The sequence below is a fragment of the Gopherus flavomarginatus genome, chromosome 5, assembly GCF_025201925.1.
Source record: "Gopherus flavomarginatus isolate rGopFla2 chromosome 5, rGopFla2.mat.asm, whole genome shotgun sequence".
NCBI lineage: Eukaryota > Metazoa > Chordata > Testudines > Testudinidae > Gopherus > Gopherus flavomarginatus.
Genome location: NC_066621.1, coordinates 43,388,476 through 43,408,850, shown reverse-complemented (window position 1 = coordinate 43,408,850; position 20,375 = coordinate 43,388,476). Strand labels below are relative to the sequence as shown.

Sequence of the window (20,375 nt, the reverse complement as noted above, 5' to 3'; positions counted from 1 at the left end):
TAACACACCCCCAGAATTCCAGACACAGAGACTTAGATTCTCCTTACAGAAATCCTAGTGGGTAGTCAACAGCAAATGTTCACTGGAATCAGTCATAGGCATTTATGAGCAAAGAGGCAATGCCTGTCACTGTAAATATTTAGTAAGCTCTACAGCAAGTAATAATACTCTTTGAACTTCTAAATCTGAAGTAAGAGTCCTACCTAATAAAACAGGGCTAAAGACAGAGGAACTGAATTTATTATGAAAATTTCCATATTAAAAGACATCAGCGCTTTTGTAAGATATTATGTGCAGACCATGCCAGCAGGAAGAAAGCACAGATCATATCAGTTAGTAGCAGTGGAGTTAAGAAAGGAAGTATTAAAAAAAAGATAACAGGAATCCTAAGAAGGAGTGTTTCTATAAAAAGGTTCAGAAGATTTACTTACCATTGCATAGTAATTACTATTAACCATAATTGGCCCACGTCCTCTAAGGTAGATATATTCTTCCCACCAGTCACTAACCTATAGAATGGAGAGAACAAAATTTAGGATAAACTCATTAGCCTGTACCTCTGCTCTTCAACTGATTCAGGTCCTCTACTGTAATGGCTCCAAAACACTGCTAACATTATACACCGCGCAGAAGGAAATGCCTTTTTTTTTTTAAAATTAATTCTGAATGCTGAAGTGTCACTGTTTGGGGAAAGAGAGCCACAAGGACCCACGAAGCTAAGGTCAGAAATTGAGCTTTAACTCTCAGGTAAGCAACTTTTGAAGCAATCTCCCATCTCCTCTTCAGACAGTATTTTTAAAGTGTCCTTACAATACACATCATAATAAAGCTTCTGAAATATTATTCATCCTATGCTAGGGTTGCTTTAGGGACTGTATAAGCTTGTTCAAGCTACCATGTATAGCTAAGATTTAGATAACAGGCCAGGAAGGTGTGTTTTTGTGCCCCCTTTTTCCTCCCACCTCAACTGCACTCTTCCCGCCCCAGCCATCCTGGTGGCTACAGCTTTGTTTCCCTCTCTAACATGTATACATAATTGGACAGATTCACATCTGCATTAAGTTCATACTCAGTGCAACTGAGGAGAGCAGGAGGAAAAGGTGGCTCTAAACCACACTGCCTTTTCCACTCCCTGGATCTCAGACCGGTCAGGTGGAGAAGTTGCAAGTTAATTTAATAAGCAAATATAGCAGTAAGGAGGTTTTGAGTCCTGTTCAATGACAGACAGGAAGCCTGGTCTAGAGTAATGAGACAAGAATTCTCAAGTTCTACTCGTGGCTCTGCCATTTACTGTGCCACACTGAGCAAGTTATTTAATCGTTGTCTCAATTTCTCCACCTAGAAAATGGGGATATCAATACAGTAGAACCTCAGAGTTTCGAACACGTCGGGACCGGAGGTTGATCGTAACTGAAATGTTTGTAACTCTGAACAAAATGTTATGGTTCTTTCAAAGTTTACAACTGAACACTGACGTAATACAGCTTTGAAACTTTACTATGTAGAAGAAAAATGCTGCTTTCCCTTTATATTTTTAGTAGTTTACATTTAACATGGTACTGTACTGTATTGTATTTGGGTTTTTTTGGTCTCTGCTGCTGCATGATTGCATACTTCCAGTTCCAAATGAGATGTGTGGTGGACTGGTCAGTTCTTAACTGTGGTGTTTGACTGCACATGTACTCATCTAGTATACAGAGGTACTGTAAGAATTAATGGATATGAAAGACAGTAAAGATGTAAGTGCAAGGTATTTTTAGTAATTTTGGTTTTGGACTTCCTTTAAAATTACAGAAGTTTGAAAATTGAAAAAGCATGTATTAAAACCAGGGAAAAATGCAACAGGAGAGAGAGTTAAACTGTGTGCTTTCATAAGAGCCTTTGGGTCATCTGCTTACATAGTTTGTGGCCCACCAGGATTTCAGTTTCAAATACCACTGTAGTTTTGGTCCAAGATTAAATGCAAAATCTTTGGCAAGACACTCCATTCTTTTGAACTGTTCATCATTCATAAGTGGCTGAACTGAATCCAGATACTAGAACAAATACAGAAAAGAATTCATGTCAGTATCATAGCTTTCACTAGAGCTTATTGTCATTTATTCACAAGGAGATTAACAAATAAAGAGAAGTATTCTAAAGTTGGTTTACAGGGTTTCAGCTGTAACAGCTGTTGGTAAAAAAATAATTGAGCACATACATCTTGAAAGACATGAGCTCATTTTCTATTAGTGTATCTATTTCTTCCTTCAAATATGGTACTCTCTCTTCTCACTCCTACTCCATCTACTCACTACTTGCTACCAAATCATAAATGAAAGCACATCTATTAGCATAGAATTTTTGGAAAAGTGCTTTTCCTTTCAGTAGGTGATATATTTTATATTATGAATTAAGTATTCCCTTAATTTTGAGCCATTTTAGGTATGTTTTTTAGTTAGAGGTGGCGGACTTAACTGCTATCACTATTTTTGTTGCCTATTAATTTTCATATATAGTTCGTTTGCCTAAGACCAGCAGAGACTTTTTACCTGCAAGAATCAAAATAAGCCTAAAACTAGTTGGAGTCTTGCCTAAAGGAATTCCTAATACAAAGCCTATTATAAGAGGAGCACTATACTTAAATAACATCAAGAATACACTGTACAGATAATGAAAGCAAGGGATATCAAGGGCGCTATCCCAGTAAATCACACTCCATTGTGTGCTGCTGTATCTACTGACAAGGCATGTAATATCATGCATTTATCCACTGAGAGCCTAAGCCCAAAGATAAAGATTAAAGGAAAAAGTGTCAATCTTTAACTCTGAATTACCCTTAGTCTGTCATAGCCTTTATTTTAATTGATACATAACTGTTAATCTGTTACTAAAATTGGAGGGATTGGAATGTTAATAGCATTAACTACTTCAGTAAATTTATCATATAAAAGACATTGAAAACCATTACTACATTTGGAATCAAATTGTGAAAAGGTAAATTCAGGTCTTCCAACAACACACCCTGTTTACAGTGTTTTCAACAGTTGGGACTGGCAGTCGTGGCAGAGACGTCTGAAAGCTGTACAACATTGGTTTACAACCTGAGAAAAGCTTTACCAGCCTCTGAAATAAAAAAAAAAAATCTATTACATTCAAAACAACTGAAAGTATGTGCGAGATGAAAATTAATAATACCCTAGCTTTTCATCAGTAGATCTTAAAACACTTTATGAAAGAGGTAAACATCATTATCCTCATAGTGTACTTTGGAACTTAGGAGACCTAGGTCCCCCGCTCAGCCAACAGCCTGATGAGTGACCTTGCGCAAGTCACTTTACCTCTTTGTGCCTCAGTTTTCCAATCTAGTGTTCTGCCACTAGGACACATTGCCTCTGTTGTATGGTAAAGGCCTGGTAAATGCCTCTGTTCCCATCCCAAAGGCCTTTGACAGAAGAAATGTCTATGACGTAGACCACAGAAGTTCTCTATAAAGTGTTTTTCTGAATATGTTTACAGTAACTTCTTGCTTAACATTGTATTTATGTTCTAGAAAAATGAACTTTGAGCAAAAACGATGTTAAGCGAATCCAATTTCCCCATAAGAATGAATGTAAACAGGGGAGGGTTAGGTTCCAGAGAAATTTTTTTCATCAGACAAAAAAAACTATGTATTATATATAGATATACACACAGTATACATTTTAGACAATTTAATACTGTTCACAGCTATGACGACTGTGAAGCTTGGTTGAGTTGGTGAAGTTAGAGGGTGGAAGAGGGAGGGATATTTCCCAGGGAATGCCTTGCTGCTAAATGATGAACTAGAACTCAGCTGAGCTCTCAAGAGTTAACACACTGTTGTTAATGTAGCCTCTCACACAAGGCACCACAAATACGAGGGAGGGGAGACAGCACAGCAGAGAGAGACAGACACACATCTTATGGGGTGGAGGGAGAGAGGAAGAGAGAGAGAGGTGCACACTGCTTCTTTAAGTAAGCTGACCCACTCTTAAGTGCATTGTCTTTTTAAATGGATCAGGAAGTTGAGACAGCAGCTGCTGCCCCAAGCGCTCTCTGTCTCTCTCCATCCATGTCCCCTCCGTGCTCTATATGGAGAAGGGGTAAGCGGGGTGCAGGAGCAGAGGGGAGGGGGACACCCTGACATTAGCCCCCCCCTCCACAGCGAGCAGGAGTCTCTGGGAGCAGCTCCAAGGCAGAGGGCAGGAGCAGCACTTGGCAGTGGGAGGAGGGACAGCTGAACTGCCTTGATAGCCTGCTGGGCGGCTGCAGCACAGGGAACTTAGGAGAGCGGGGACCTACCAGTCCACCCTGGTTAGAAGCCCCCATCAGCTAGCTGCAATGGGCTGCTCTTCCTGCACGCAGTGGACAAAGCAGGTGGCTGCCAAACAACATTAGAAGAGAGCACTGCACAATGAGCATTTTCCCTAATTGATCAGCAACGTAACAAAACAACGTTAACCGGGACGACTTTAAGTGAAGAGTTACTGTACATCTTTGAAAACTAGAGGATTAGCAAGACTAAAAATCGAACTTATATCTATATGGTGTCTCAACCTATTCCATCACTAGGTTAAGGCCCATGCTAGAATAAGAACACTAGCTAGCTACAACCACATTTTAAAAAATTAAATATTGTAACTATGTTTGAGAACCATTTTCCTATGCAGTTTTAGCCTGATATAAAAATCTAACTTAAACAGTGTTTCCCCCACACCCTCCAAAAAATACATTCCTAACGAAAGCCATTGGCCCAACAAGTCCATAGTAGTTTCTAAGAATGCAATGAAAACGAGTATGAGGATGCCAGTGTTAATATCCAAGTCTTAGTGTATGCAATTTTGACAGAGTGGACTGCGCCTTACCATTTAGTACTTGTACTGTATAAATTCATATCAGGAGGCTCTCAGTACCATATCTGGGGGAACTATCAAAAATTTCATTTATAACATACGTATTTACCTTAGAATTATTTTAGCATATCATTCTACATGCCACTGAACATCCTTCATAAACACAGCCACTACATGTTAACCACACACTGTAGTGAACCTGGAGGATGCGATAAATAAGGGGTATCATCATGTTTATTTTAATCAGGCTCCTACTCCATTTTTAATACAACCAAGGGCAAAACAAGGTAAGTATTTTTGCTGACATAATTGAGTTTGATTAATAGCAAATCTCCTCCCCAAAATGCATTCACCCACATGCAAACAGATCCCTCTAAACACATCATTTGAGGCATATGGCTTCTTTTACTATTTTGGGTGAATCATTAGGTGTCTGCCTCAGTTCCCCCCATATCTGTAAAATGAGTAACAGAAACCACCTAACCTCACAAAGGCATTTTGTGCTTTTATGTTTTCAACATGCTTTGAACATAAAAGTGCTAAATACTTTGAAAAGATTTTGCAATGAAAGAAAACGAAGCTCAAAACAAATACATACTTACTGTAGACCAAAATAGGTATAGAAAACTGCATCTTTACATAACATGGCTAAAGTCCCATATTTTCAACTACACCTCTACCTCGATATAACACTGTTCCTGGGAGCCAAAAAAAATCTTACCGTGTTATAGGTGAAACCGCATGATATTGAACTTGCTTTGATCCCCCAGAGTGCGCAGCCCCCCCAGCACTGCTTTAACATGTTATATCCGAATGTGTGTTATATCAGGTTGCGTTATATCAAGGTAGAGGTGTATATGGAAATCAATTTGAGAGAAAAAATGTGAAGTAAATGAAATGAAACTAAACATCAATAAAAAGGTGGATCATAGGGGAGCAGTAAAGGGGAGCTTTATTGTTTTAGACTGCTTAACAGGTTTTATCTTCTGTGTTGCTGTATTCTCTCTGTTCATCAGGCACAACCATAGTCTTTCAAATGTTGCAGTTGTTTGGGGGTAAAGAGGATCCAACTGAAAGCCATGTTGCCAGGAACCAGAAGGCTGCAAGTATTTTACTTTAAATGGAGTAGATTACAGTGCTTCTCATCTAGAGCAGGGATGTCACATTGCAAGGATTACAATTCCCAAAATTTAGTGCTCCATCCTGCACTAAGCAGTTAGGTCAAGTCATTTTGTAGAAGATGCAGCACTATATGCTCGGACCTCTAATCTCGGAGTTGTACTTCCATACTAAAGAAGAGGTGGCTGTAGGACGTATATTTGATCCCCCACTTTGGGTGAATTAGCAAATTATATAAGTACTCTCCCTTCTCCAAGAGCTACCAGAACAGTTTCAACAACAACTTAGGTGGCAACTGGATGACAGCAACCAAAGACACTGGGAGAGCAAATAGCATTGTACAAGGACATTCCCCAATGAATACCAAACATGAAGAATGAATGAATGAATGAGACAAAGAAAACTGAAAAATAACTAAGGAACTGGCTTCTAAGAGCTTAATGACACAAAAAAAGATCAAATGGTATTTAAGGTATCTTATCAGTGCCACAATTAAAACGGAAACAGACAAAATTTCCTTACCATCCAAATCTTGGTTCCTGTGGAAAGTTTGCCATGTTCAGCAAATATCCATCCATGATAGGAAAGCAGCATCTTCAGTGAGTACCGCATTGTCATAATAAGGGCTACCCACAGCCCTGTGCCAAAAAGCATCCCACTCACAATGTTCTGCGTTTGGTTGGACATATAACCACTATTTAAAATAAAAGTCAGTTTACACCAATTAATGTCAGAAGAGGTAAAACAGTGTCTAAGAACTACAAAGGTGCTAACATGAGCCCTGCTTGTTCCCAGTGACTAGCCACATTAAGCTCTATATAGAGGTCCTATAGCTAACCTTTCACCAACAGATTTCTGGGAGAATTAGAGGGTTCTTTGGTCCATTAAAGTCATTCTCTATTGTGTGGTGGTGAATTCCTCTGGCATAGGCAAACTCTATTGGGATAGTTTTGCCAACCACCCTACATAAAAGCAGTTGTGCGCACACATGTAAGGGCTATTCTGGAGGCAGGGGATGATTAGGATGGAGAGGAAATAAGGTTTGTGTGCAGGAGCTCCAATATGCCTAATTCCTCACTGTTGTACGTCTCTAGGCTTTATAGTACGGTTGACCTTGAGCAACAGAAATTGAGGTAAAGGATGTTAACCTGCGTTTACACAAAGGAAACTACTGTGGTTAGATCTTTTACTAATCTAGGCAAACTCAAAGAGGAGAGTGGCTGAATGGCAAAGGGAAGTTTCTCACTCCCTGTAGGTGATACTTCCTGCTCAGAGGTGAGACACACTGGAGGGTGCTGTGATGCAACTTGTACTTCAGCTGTCAATGCGGTACCTAGACTGTGGATAAACCAACTTCACCTTTTGAGGCCATTGCCAAGCTAGTCTCTTTCTACATGCTAAGTCCACTTTTTTCAACTGAGAGAGAGAAAAAGTTTGGATCAGAATTTTCTCTGGGGCATCAAGTCTCCAAATCCTTAAAAATGACTATTAAAATGGGAGCTTTAAATAATATTTAAGTACTAGCATCTTTTCCCACACATTTCCTCTCATCGTGCTGTAGGAATAGAGAAGAGGATAAATTCTGTTCTCATTCACCCTGGATTTACACTCGTAAGTCACTAGAAAGGTCCAACATGATTTAACATAATTCACCCAGCTTCTTCAGTGACTGTACATACAAGATGTGCAGAAAAGTGTGTTAAAATGGTAGTAACTGAGAGAAAGGTAGCACTAAATGATTTGACCTATTAGCCTTACAACTCTATAAGAGAACAAATTCCTTCCTTCCATCACAAGTACAAGAGAGTTTGTGGTTTCATTCTTGCCTCATTTGTGCATATCAGAAAACTATCACATACTCTGCCACTACTAAGAAAGGCCCAGAGTCAGAAGAGCAGTATGTTGCAAGTCAGGATTGCGTGGGTTCCATCCTGCACAAGACTAACTTAGCAGAAGACACTGTAGAAAGTTTGTCTCATGTCTACCAGTGCTTTGATTGGCTGTGGTCTGTACCATTTCTCCTCTGACAAGAAATATTGGGGTGAAAAATACCATATCAAAAGACTTCAGTGTTTATACCTTGCTGTCAATAACCTAGTCCCAAATTTGGACCTTAGCGTCCAAAATATGGGGGTTAGCAGGAAAACCTCCAAGCTTAGTTACCAGCTTGGACCTGGTACTGCTGCCACCACCCAAAAAATTAGAGTGTTTTGGGGCACTCTGGTCCCCCAAAAAACCTTCCCTGGGGACCCCAAGACCCAAATCCCTTGAGTCTCACAACAAAGGGAAATAAACCTTTTCCCTTCCCCCCCCTCCAGGTGTTCCTGGAGAGATACACAGAAGCAACCTCCATGAATCTAAAACAGAGGGATTCCACCCTCCCCGTTCCCAGCCTGGAGAACAGAATTACCGAGAGTCAATCTCTCTTCCCCCCTCACCCAGACTGAATGCAAAGTCAGGCTAGTACATCTAACACACACAGGTTTTCCCCTGACTTCTTCCTCCCACCAATTCCCTGGTGAGCTGCAGACCCAATTCCCTGGAGTTCCTCACTAAAGAAAAACTCCAACAGGTCTTAAAAGAAAGCTTTATATAAAAAGGAAAGAAAAATACATACAAATGGTCTCTCTGTATTAAGGTGACAAATACAGGGTCAATTACTTAAAAGAAATATGAATAAACAGCCTTATTCAAAAGAATACAATTCAAAGCACTCCAGCAACTATAGACATGTAAATACAAAAAAAACCATATAAATCCTATCTGATCTTTTGTACTCACAACTGGGAAACAGAAGATTAGAAAGCAGGAAATAGAAATCACTCCTCATCCGAGAGAGCATACAGGCAGAAGACAAAGAACTCAGACACAAACTTCCCTCCACCCAGAGTTGAAAAAACTCCTGTTTCCTGATTGGTCCTCTGGTCAGGTGCTTCAGGTTACTTTTTCAGGTGAAAGAGACATTAACCCTTAGCTATCTGTTTATGACACTTGTGCGTGTCGAATATATGTGGAATTCATAAAACAATATGCCCATCCAAGCTTGGCATGGTAAGAATTCTTTTATTTAAATATATAGTGTCAAAAGTGCAGTTTATCATACACATATTCCCAACCACATTTGAAACATGTGGTGGACTTCTGAAAATACTAACTGAAGTTATATCTCCAATCCAGCTAGTGAGATGCATGCAATAGCTTTCTATGTTTCTGCATGACTTTGGAGAACTGAGCTTACTGTATTTACTGATGCTTCCAAATAGCTCTGGCTACCAGTAGCCTAATACTTACATAGCTGAACGAGTCAAAGAAGGTTTAAATCCATTTCTACAGTATAAATAGAATCATGGCAACATTTTGTAGTCAACTGTACTTCGTATCTAAACAGAGACATGGATATAGTGTCCTGATATACAAGTCAGTCTACAGGTGAAACATCCCATTGAGATATCTCACTTATTTTCTTAAAATTGTGAATTAATTTAGCACTCAGAGGTACGTTGCCTAAGCCAGGCAAGTTGCAGGGCAGGGTTGTACAAGATTCCTCTTTACAGGCTCTGTTAATGTGGTTCAGTCCTGCCCACAACACCGGTGCTGTCTGTTCGTGTCCAATGAAAAGCTATCAGTTGTACTCCTCAAATACTCATGCTAATGAAATGAGGTGGTAATACCAACATGGTGACTTTCACATTATATACTGTATTATGATTTAGTTCTTTAACTTAAAACTTGGTATGTGAAAGTTTATTAAATTATACATCTGCTTGACAAGAGAAATGCTGGTTTGCATTAAAAAAACTGATTAATTCAAAGGAAATAGGTACTAGTCTACTTACGTTGTATCAAGGGTCCGGTTGATTTTAGCTATTATTCCTAAAGAAGGATCAATTCTGGCATACATTGTTGACATCACCCCCACTATTACAATAAGCCAGCTGGATGGGCTAGCAGGATACACGCCTGTGATAATGCCATTCTGGAAAAACAGAATCCCTTTAATGACTTTCATATGGAAAAGCTAAGTATTTCACAATACCAAAAAAAAAAAAAAAACTTAATTATACGAACAGCTTTTAAGAGGACACTAACATTAGTATCCAATATTTTTCTTCCAAATACACGTCTAACTCAGAACAAGGAGATGGACACAGATGAGATGACTAGATTGGGAGGAAGAAGCAATTGTGATTCAGAAGCTGTTATACCCAGATAATGCATGAAATGAGTGTAGAGATTCTCAGTTATATATCAAATCCACCCAAACTGCAAGCCTTGTGCAAGCGTGAAGCAGCACCAGGAGCGGCTGCCCTTTGCAGTGGGGAAGATTACTAAAGAGAGGCTGAAATGAATGGCTCTCTTTAGCACAAGAAACTCTTTAATGGAAATCCTCTTCATCTGAAACTGGCCTCTCTAAAACAGATGCTCAGTGTGGCAGCAACATTTTATCAATTTGGGTTCTAAAAAACACAGCTAAGTTTTCTATATAATTAAAAGAGTTCTCTACACACAGTTATATAAGAATCCCAAGTACACTTCTATATTTATAATAAAACTATTTTAGAAAGTAATTTCAGTATTTCACATACATTATATCAGACTACAGTCTGTCAACACTAATAGTAATAATGCATAAACAAACAATGTAAAAACATACACTTGGAAAAAAGCTCAGTGAATTCACAACAATCTAGACCCCAATACTTAGAATTTAATGTAAAACCCAGATTTGACTAAGTGTTCCACACATCAGAGATCCACTATCTATTTCTTAGTTTAATTTACTAGAACACATTTGTGTAATCAGAATCTTCAAAAAGTCATTATTTCATGAATATTAGTTTTGACAGTTTGGAAACTTAATTTTGACAGAAAGTATGCACAATCAGGGTTTTATTGTAAATTCTTAGGTATGTGAAAATTTAGACATGGGAATCATTCAGAGAGGCTTCTCTGTAAGTAATAAGAAGCATACACGTTTGAGAAAAGTTTGACTCTTGGTTCAACAAAATTTTGGCTCTTCTAGGTCCCAGTCTTCCAATCTGAAATGACTACCTACTCTAATTTAAACACTATGTTAGTTCACTCCTGGTCTTCTCATTAACAATATGACCACCAAATGCGACAACCCATGTTATGCTACTTCTGGGTATTTTGGGATTTGGACTATTGTTAACTGAAGAGTGAAGGAGGAACCCTACCATTAGATTTATTTAATTTTACTTGTGGGGAATTCTGCACCACTGTACAAAGCAAAATTAGCACAGAATTAATGTTCTGTGCAGAATTTCATTTCCCCCTGCAGAATGGTGCTGCAGAGCTGCTGCCTGCCATTAGGGGCGGCTGGACCCAGCAGAGCCCAGTTCTCCAGCTCACAAATACAGAACACTGCCGGGGAAGGAGGGAAAGGGGATGCTAGAGGGTTCCCAGCACATCCTGAAGGAAGGAGGCAGCATGCAGGAAAGTCTGTACATGCCCAGGACTCAACATCAGGCTGTCTCTCTCTGGATCCCTGGGTGGTACAGGGGGCGGGTGTCTGGGGGCACATCATGCAACTCTTCCCTGGGGGGTACAGGTGTCTGGACTGGGGAACACCATGCAGGTAGAGAGTATGGGTGTCTGAGACCACAGGCCCCCAAAAATGTGCCCAGTTGGCACGCTGACACACCTATAGTGAGGAGTTCAACAAAAGCATAACAGAGAATCAGGAACTGGGTTGTCATAGGGGTTTCATTAACTCTCTACTCCTGGGGTAATCTCTTTTGTTGTCTGTATTGTTACAGACATACTTGCTGACAGGTATTTGAAATAAATTAGCAAAATAATTGAAATTTGTGTAATTATGTAGTGTTATAGAGACAAAAAATATACAGAATTTTTAACACAGAAGTCCCTCAGGAGTAAAATTTAGAACAGTACCTGGGACTCATATATAAAAGGCCAATAAAAATGCCTCAATGTGAGCCTTCACATACTGATATTTTTGTGGAAACAGTAAAATAGCTCAGTGCTAAGTTCTTCAGCATAACTCAATGTTTGCACTTATAACCGAGAACAAAATCGGCCTGTTAGAATAAAAAGACTTTGATTAAATCAGGATGAATGATGATTATTTTCTATAGCTACATCAATATTTAGTTCTACTCATGCAAAATCTAAGCAAGTTTTAAAAATACCAAATAGGTTTGGATTATGCATTCAAACCTACATGAACTCAGTACCTTGAATCTGATGAACTTCTTTTTCCAGGAATGGAGACCAGAAAGATAGATCTGTCTGAGAGCCTCATGGCTCATTCGCAGGTCAATCCCATCTGGAGTTACTGTAAATTGAAATGCTACTGCTTGATGGGCTTCTGCCATTTTCAAAAAGTGTTCTGCCAAAAGAAAAAAAGTTAAAGATTATATAAAACAAATCTGATTTTACTATCCCAGAGGAACTATTGGTCCAGAAGCTACTCCATTTCCAGTGAAACATTCCTGGCTTGCTCAATTTCCCAATATTTTTGGGAGAGATCATGAAGTGGGCTGCAATTATGTACAGTACTACCCAATTCCATATGGCCTATTTCAGATAGATGGCCCATGCAATAGAGGAAATCTCAGTAGATGATCTAATGTTCCCCTTCTGGCCTTAATTTACGAGTCTATAAATAGAAGTCTTATCTTCTCCCAATTATATTAGGTTTTTTCACTGGTAAAAATTAATCAAATGGTGTGTATATCTGCAGAATGGAGGTAGTGTATGTCTGCACTGCAATCAAAAACTGGTGGCTGGCCCGTGCCAGCTGACTCGGGCTACAGGGGCTGTTTAATTGCAGTTTAGATGTTTGCTCCCAGGTGCTATGACCCTGAGAGATGGGAGAGTCACAGAGCTTGGGCTGCAGCCCAAGCCTGAACATCTATACTGCAATTAAACATCCCATTAGTCCGAGTCCTGCAACCCCAAGTCAGCTGACATAGGCCAACTGCAGGTATCTAACTGCAGTGCAGACACATTCTTAGAATACAGTTGGAACAGCATAATGACTTAATCAAGTTATATTCAGAAAATAGTATAGAGCAGGGGTAGGCAACCTATGGCACGCGTGCCAAAGAAGGCACCCGAACTGATATTCAGTGGCACTCACACTGCCCAGGTCCTGGCCACTGGTTCGGGGGGCTCTGCATTTTAATTTAATTTTAAATGAAACTTCTTAAACATTTTTAAAAACCTTATTTATTTTACATACAGCAATAGTTTTAGTTATATATTATAGAAAGAGACCTTCTAAAAATGTTAAAATGTATTACTGGCACGTGAAACCTTAAATTAGAGTGAATAAACGAAGAGTCGGTACACCACTTCTGAAAGGTTGCCGACCCGTGGCACAGAGCAAGCAGTAAGTAAATTTTTCTCTGTTTAACTATATACAGAGATACAGGGTTAGCTTTTTTCAGCTACTTAGAACAAAGGTACTTGGAACATTCACTTCAACTGGTAGAACCCTCCACACAGATCTGACTTTATGGAGAAAACAAATTTGCAGCCAAATCGTAAGCTAAAGACCCTCTCTCCCCAATTTTTTTTTTCTACATCCTCCTAAACTCATTATTGAGAAATCCAGAAACTAGAATATTTTCAGCAGGAGTTAGCCATGTGAATTCGTCAGCACATTAATGAGTGCAATGCAGTTAAACCTATTCTAAAGACGACTCCTCGAGCATTACAAAGATAGAAGGTAGAAATCATTAGACTAAAAAGAGTGTATGGGCTGATTTATAGTTGAAAAGGTTGAGGACCACTGGGCTAGTGCATGAGAATCTCAAAGTGAAATCAGCTATGCTCTTTCCATTATCTAAGCTAAGACAATTACAACCAGTAAATGAAACAGCATCAACAGTGAAAAGTATATTCATTTTAAAAGATTTTAGTTTTAATATAAAGGGATTAGGTAATAAACATTTTAAAAATATTTTTCATCTGAATGTCTCAAATATACAGGCATATTAGCTCCCATGGAAAAATAACCTAGCCTCTCCATAACTTCAGATTTAAGAAAAAAAGTGATCCAATGAGATTCACCTCATCAGTATGAGCCCTGAAAACAAACAGTGTCTGCTGCTTAGATTACTACACCCCTAGAGACACGGAAAATCTCATGGCAAAAGTTTTCCTTCAGCAACAGTGTTTTCCCCAGGAATTGAAATTAGCGGGGTGGTAGTGTTCGAATATACAGGTGTGTGTGTGTGGGGGGGAAATAGTTGACATGGGGTGAGACCATGAGGGCGAAGGTGGGCTGTATGGCACATTAATAAAAACTGAAAAATGTTTCATGACCATTTTATTAGATTTAACTCATGTTTCAAAAATCATCACACAAATTAAAGTTAGCTACTCAATCCTACTATGAAGCATGTACTTCATCTATATCCTTCTTGCTTTCCCGTTGGAATTTTGCACAACTCTGTTAATTAACTTCTCGAATGCAGTGCATTCATCTTTGGTGGCTTCTCACGTGTCTGGTACTTCCGGTCCTTCGTGATATGCTCATGATTAGATAGAAGGCGTCTCTTTTCAAAAACACAATGAAGAAATTCAACAAGGAAAAAGAATGTTCAACTATAGCTGTTGTGACTGGGAGTAGCTAGAGATGAATTCTTACTTCTTTCATCACAGAAAACATAGAACAAAGATTGGGTCGAACCACTAGTGATGATAAAGAAGTTGAAATCAAATCTTTGTTCATTCATCATATGATATTCCTGTCATAAACAGATAGCTAAGGGTTAATGTCTTTTTCACCTGGAAAGAAGTAACCTGAAACACATGACCAGAGGACCAATCAGGAAACAAGGACTTTTTCAAATCTGAGTGGAGGGAAGTTTTGTGTGTGAGTCCTTTGTTCTTGGTCTTCTGCCTTTACTCTCTCGGCTATGAGAAGTGGTTTTTTCTGTCTCCTGCCTTTCTAATCTTCTGTTTCCCAGTTGTAAGTACAAAAGATCAGATAGTGAGTTATATGTTTTTTTTGTATTTACATGTGTGTAGTTGCTGGAATGTGTTAAATTGTATTCTTTTTGAATAAGGCTGTTTATTCATATTTCTTTTAAGCAATTGACCCTGTATTTGTCACCTTAATCCAGATAGACCATTTTTATGTACTTTTTCTTTCTTTTTATATAAAGCTTTCTTTTTAAGACCTGTTGGAGTTTTTCTTTAGTGGGGAACTCCAGGGAATTGAGTCTGTACTCACTAGGGAATTGGTGGGAGGAAGAGGTCAGGGGGAAATCTGTGTGTGTTAGATTTACTAGCCTGACTTTGCATACCTCTGGGTGAAGAGGGAAAGTACTTCTGTTTCCAGGACTGGAAATAAAGAGGGTGGAATCCCTCTGTTTAAATTCACGGAGCTTGCTTCTGTGTATCTCTCCAGGAACATCTCAGGGGGGAAGGGAAAAGGTTTATTTCCCTTTGTTGTGAGACTCAAGGGATTTGGGTCTTGGGGTCCCCAGGGAAGGTTTTTTGGGGGACCAGAGTGCCCCAAAACACTCTAATTTTTTTGGGTGGTGGCAGCTTTACCAGGTCCAAGCTGGTATCTAAGCTTGGAGGTTTTCATGCTAATCCCCATATTTTGGACGCTAAGGTCCAAATCTGGGACTAGGTTATGACAATTCCACTCTGCGTTCAAATTCTCTGTTCTATCCTGATCACGCAGCAGCTCCATTGGTGGTAGTGCCTCACTCCACTCAACTGTTGGTGTTTTATAAGATAGGCATCTGTAAAAGTTGAATAGAGGTTTAGTAGAATCTAGAAGTTGCTGTTGTAGATTTGTAAGAATCAAGTCTGTGTACTTCTTCAGCTGGCTTAAACCACTTTGTCCTCTTTACTGAAGTAGTCATTATAAATGCCTTAATTAGTCAACTTCTGAATTGAAGTCTTTGCTTCTTGCAGTATGTCTTCAATGGCTCTCTCGCCAATTGATCTAAGTGTGGCTTCTATTGCTGGACAAAGATCTACTACTGTTGTACTAGATGCCTGGATGGCATTGTTTAATAACTCAAGTGGTTTCAACAATAGACTTAAGAGAGAGAGAATGGCAATAGTCTTCTCTGAACTTAGTAGCAAAAGTAGTTCACCAGCCTCACTACTTAGATCCATCCCATCTTGGTAGATACTTTCCAAAGTCAATACAACAGTTGCTGTACTTTTAAGACAACAGCCAAGGATTGCTCATGAGAAAGCCAGCAGGTTTTCTCAGGTTGGACTCATTTGAACTTCAATCCTAGTGTATCTATTTTTTCCAAGATGTTCAGTCCTTTTGGACTCTTGCTGAAAAATAAGTATAACGAACACATTAAATTTAAGGCTTTTTCAAATGTCTTTTGAAGATTCTGCAGCTTGACTAGTGCTAGTTGGAGAAGATGGCCTGTGCCATGTGTTTAGGAGAGATTAGGATTACACTTTTCTCTGAGTAAAGCTTGTATTCGACTATGTCTTCCAGTGAAGTTTGCAACTCCATCAAATGCAAAAGCAGCAAACTGTTGCGGTTCAATTTAAAAGCATTTAACTCTTCCAAGATGTGGGTTGTCACAGATACAGCCGATATCTCTTCTATAACCAGAACATCTAGAAATGCATCTATTGGCCTACCACTGACATCAAGATAACCTACGCAATGACTTAATACTTGACACCCATTTGCATCAGTGGATTAATCGTCCATGTATGCACATTTTCTGAATGCGGTAAGAGTTCTTCACTTTTTCAACTGCTGAGTCTTCCACTGTTGCACCACATGCTTCTAACCAGTCAGCTGAGTTTCTTACAGAAAGATAGTGAGCGTCTGCTGGTGTTGGTTGGAATCAATGTCCAATTTCAGAATTAAAAAGTGACAATGCACTTAACGTTGGTCCCCAGTTTGTAGTCTCTCTTGGTTAAATAGAAAGTATGATGAGACAGCCATGTTTGTTTGCATAAACTCTGTTGTCTCTATTAACAGCCTTATGAAGTACTTCTAAATTGGTTCTCACAGTGATTGGTTTAGAAGGTTTTCTGCATGTTTATGAAGTCCAGAGGCTTGGTATTTTGCAGCCTTTTCACAAAGGCTGTCAGCATCGGTTCGCTGATCAGTCTGGCAAACCAAGCTCCTTCACTTTTACTATATAAATTCATGGTATGCCAACATCTGACTACTGCGTGCAGTTTGGGTCGCCCTATTTCAAAAATAGATATATTGCAGTTGGAAAAGGCACAGATAAAGGCAACTAAAATGATTAAGGATATGGAACAGCTTCCACATGAGGAGAGATTAATAAGATTGGGACTTTTCAGCTTGGAAAAGAGACAACTCAGGGGATATGCCAGAGGTCTATAAAATCATGACTGATGTGGAAAAAGTGAATAAGGAAATGTTATTTAATACTTTATATAACACAAGAACTAGAGGTCACCAATAAAAGTAATAGGCAGCAGGTTTAAAACAAACAAAAGGAAGTATTTCTTCATACAACACACAATCAACCCATGGAACTTTTTGCCAGGGGATGTTGAGAAGGCAAAAACTATAACAGGGTTCAAAAAGAACTAGATAAATTCATGGAGGATAGGTCCATCAATGGCTATTAGCAGGATGGGCAGAGATGCAACACAATGTTCTGAATGTCCCTAGCCTTTGTTCTCCAGAAGCTGGGAGTGACAACAGGGATGGATCATTTGATAATTGCTCTACTCTTTTCTTCCTTGGAAGCACTTAGCACTGGCCAATGTCAAAAGACAGGATACGGGGCCAATGATCTAATTAAGTATGGTCATTCTTAAGTAAAAAGTAATAATAAAAATGTTTAGTACAGAAACTCCCCAAGATAACAACCTCACGAGATAGCAACACTGTGAGATAATGACCTTGTCAAATAACACATTTTAGAAATCTTGGCCTACTAGAAAATGTATAAGTTTTCCAGTCACAAATCTAGCATTCTGGAACAAAGTCACTCAAACATAGTCCAACAAACAAATGTTCCTTTAACGTACTCCTCCCTTCTCCCTCCACTGCACCTCACTCATTGTCGTCCTTGGTCAATGAAGACTCAAGAGTTCAGAGGTGCTTTCGCATGAGTTCACCTCCACCCTGAGGGCGGCGGGGGAGAGAAAGCATCTTGCTCATTCCTCCAGCCATTTGCCACTCACTCCAGCCACTGTTGTCCATCGTGCCACTGTTCACGCCACCGCTCCTGCTGCCACCTGTCACCATGACCTTTATGAATCAGTTTTTTGAGGTTCCACTCAGCTTTCAGCGATTTCAGCTCTCAGTGGTGAAACCTCACTGCTAGTGCAGGCTGGGCAAGGTCTTGCACAGAACTGCTACCCTACAGCGGGTCTAAGCACTGAGACCTAATTATCGGTTATTTCAGCTCTAGTGGTCACTTAACAAAATAAAACAAACTCTCAGTGGAGCCTAATCAGCTCTATCTTTAAACAGGGGAAGGGGGGAGGTCAAATAGTGCCTGTGACTCTTAGGCAGAGTACACACCAGTAAGCAAAACATCTATCCCCACTCTCTCTTTCCCCACCACTGGGATCCGTCATCCAAACTCTCACTTAGTGAGCGCAGTTAAGTTAAGGGTAACCAGTGTTTAATCGTAATGAAAGAAGTGCTGGGCTCAGGAAAGTTTTTTACTTTCACAACTGATGTGGCAAGTCCAGAAGTCCTGCAGCCATGAAATACCAAGCCTAGATGTATCAGGGCTTAGACTCAGCAAAGATTTGGCACTAAGGGTGACCCCCTAAGTCGAGATAGGCTAAGCACAGTTCTGCTGCCCTTTACTTATACAACAAGGATAACAAACATTTCATTACCACTACATTCAATATTAAATGATTTGTAAACCAACACCAGCCAAAAGTGATCACTTGGGAAACACAGCTCTGTCTGCTGGATACTTAGGCAGAATAGGTGTGTTCATGTAAATAGAGTCTGGTCTTGAATCCTTTCCCACAACCCCACCTCCAGGTTCATCATTAGCCGTCATGGGAAAGCTCATTCAGACCTTGCTTACAAATCATAATTTGAAATTATTAGGTTGGGCAATATCACAGAAATGAATACACCAACACTGTCAGAAAAAAAACAACAGCTAGGTGAGGAAGCTAGTCTTTGTTCATACTAAGGGAAGGGGAGAGGTCAAATAATGCTGTATTGTACCTGAAAACACACAATAGATTCAATACTTTATCATATACTGCAAATGCTTTTAAAACATGCATTAATGTTTCGATTTCCATTCAAATTCCCAACCGATTACTAAATTGGCAACACTGCATGTAACTCCCACTGGGGAGGTACTGCAGAAATTCAGGGGAAGTGTAGGGAAATCCCTGTATCAGAAGCCCTTCCTCATAAAGAGAGGAACTGCAGCTTCCCAACCAAAACTACTGCTTGCTTTTATTTGGGGGGTGGGGGGGAGGGGTAAAAAAAAAGCACTTTCAAAATAAATACTGGCTGTGTAGCTCAAAAAAAAAAAAGCTTCCTTGAAGCCCTTTTCTTTAGGGGAATTTTTCTGCTTCTCTGAAGCCAATTTAATAATCTGCTCCATGCATTCCCCTCTTCCACATTTCTGAGGCAGTCACATGTTTGTCAGTAAAGTAGGTAGAAGGGCACAGCTCAACTGAGCATGCGTTTTATTCATCAACTCAATTTGCCAATGTTTAGTAACACAGACGCCACACCACTCATTCAAACCAAGAGGAAAACAATCATTCATTTTAGCTGCAGGCAAACTAGTAGTCAGCAAAATGTTTCCATACAGTACATGCTAATAAGCCTCACCTCAAACAGTGAACCACAAAGCTAGAGTGTTTGTGACTTTCTTAGGACTCAGCAAAATCTTGAGTATTAAAAAGTTGACTATGATTTCCAAAACATGTCATTTAGAAACAGAATTTCATTTCTGTAAGTGTTCTTTAAAAATACATTCACATCCATACAAGTGTAAAGAAATCTTACACTTTCCCTCTTGAAAGGACACTAAGGGCTTGGCTACACTGGAGAGTTGCAGCGCTGGTGAGGGGGTTACAGCGCTGCAACTCAGGATGTGGCCACACTTGCAAAGCACAGCCAGCACTGCAACTCCCTGGTTGCAGAGCTGGCTGTACACCTGGTCTGCCTCGGGTGTAGCGATTCCAGCACTGGTGATGAAGTGCTGGTCAGCAAGTGTGGACACAACAGCGCTTTTATTGGCCTCCGGGTATAAGGAGGTATCCAGCATATCTTTTCAGCCACTCTGGTAATCGTTTCACACTCTATTGCCCGGGTCAGCTGACTCCCCTTTAAATGCCCAGGAATTTTAAAAATCTCTTCCTGTTTGCTCAGCAGGTGTGGATTGCAATCAATCAAACAATCAGCGACCATGACTCCACGCCAAATGAGCCCCA

General features: G+C 39.7%; 1 protein-coding gene across 1 annotated transcript in view; it reads right to left on the bottom strand.

The window, feature by feature from the left end:
* CPT1A (carnitine palmitoyltransferase 1A) overlaps positions 1 to 20,375 on the bottom strand; it is a 178,759-nt gene that overhangs the window by 45,858 nt on the left and 112,526 nt on the right. Inside the window, exons 2-7 of the mRNA XM_050952846.1 lie at positions 12,191 to 12,345; positions 9,809 to 9,948; positions 6,495 to 6,666; positions 3,004 to 3,105; positions 1,899 to 2,036; positions 432 to 509 (exon numbers count right to left, since the gene is read on the bottom strand). Of these exons, the coding sequence (XP_050808803.1) occupies positions 432 to 509; positions 1,899 to 2,036; positions 3,004 to 3,105; positions 6,495 to 6,666; positions 9,809 to 9,948; positions 12,191 to 12,331 (771 nt within the window). The 5' untranslated portion in view covers positions 12,332 to 12,345. The remainder of the gene's footprint in view (positions 1 to 431; positions 510 to 1,898; positions 2,037 to 3,003; positions 3,106 to 6,494; positions 6,667 to 9,808; positions 9,949 to 12,190; positions 12,346 to 20,375) is intronic.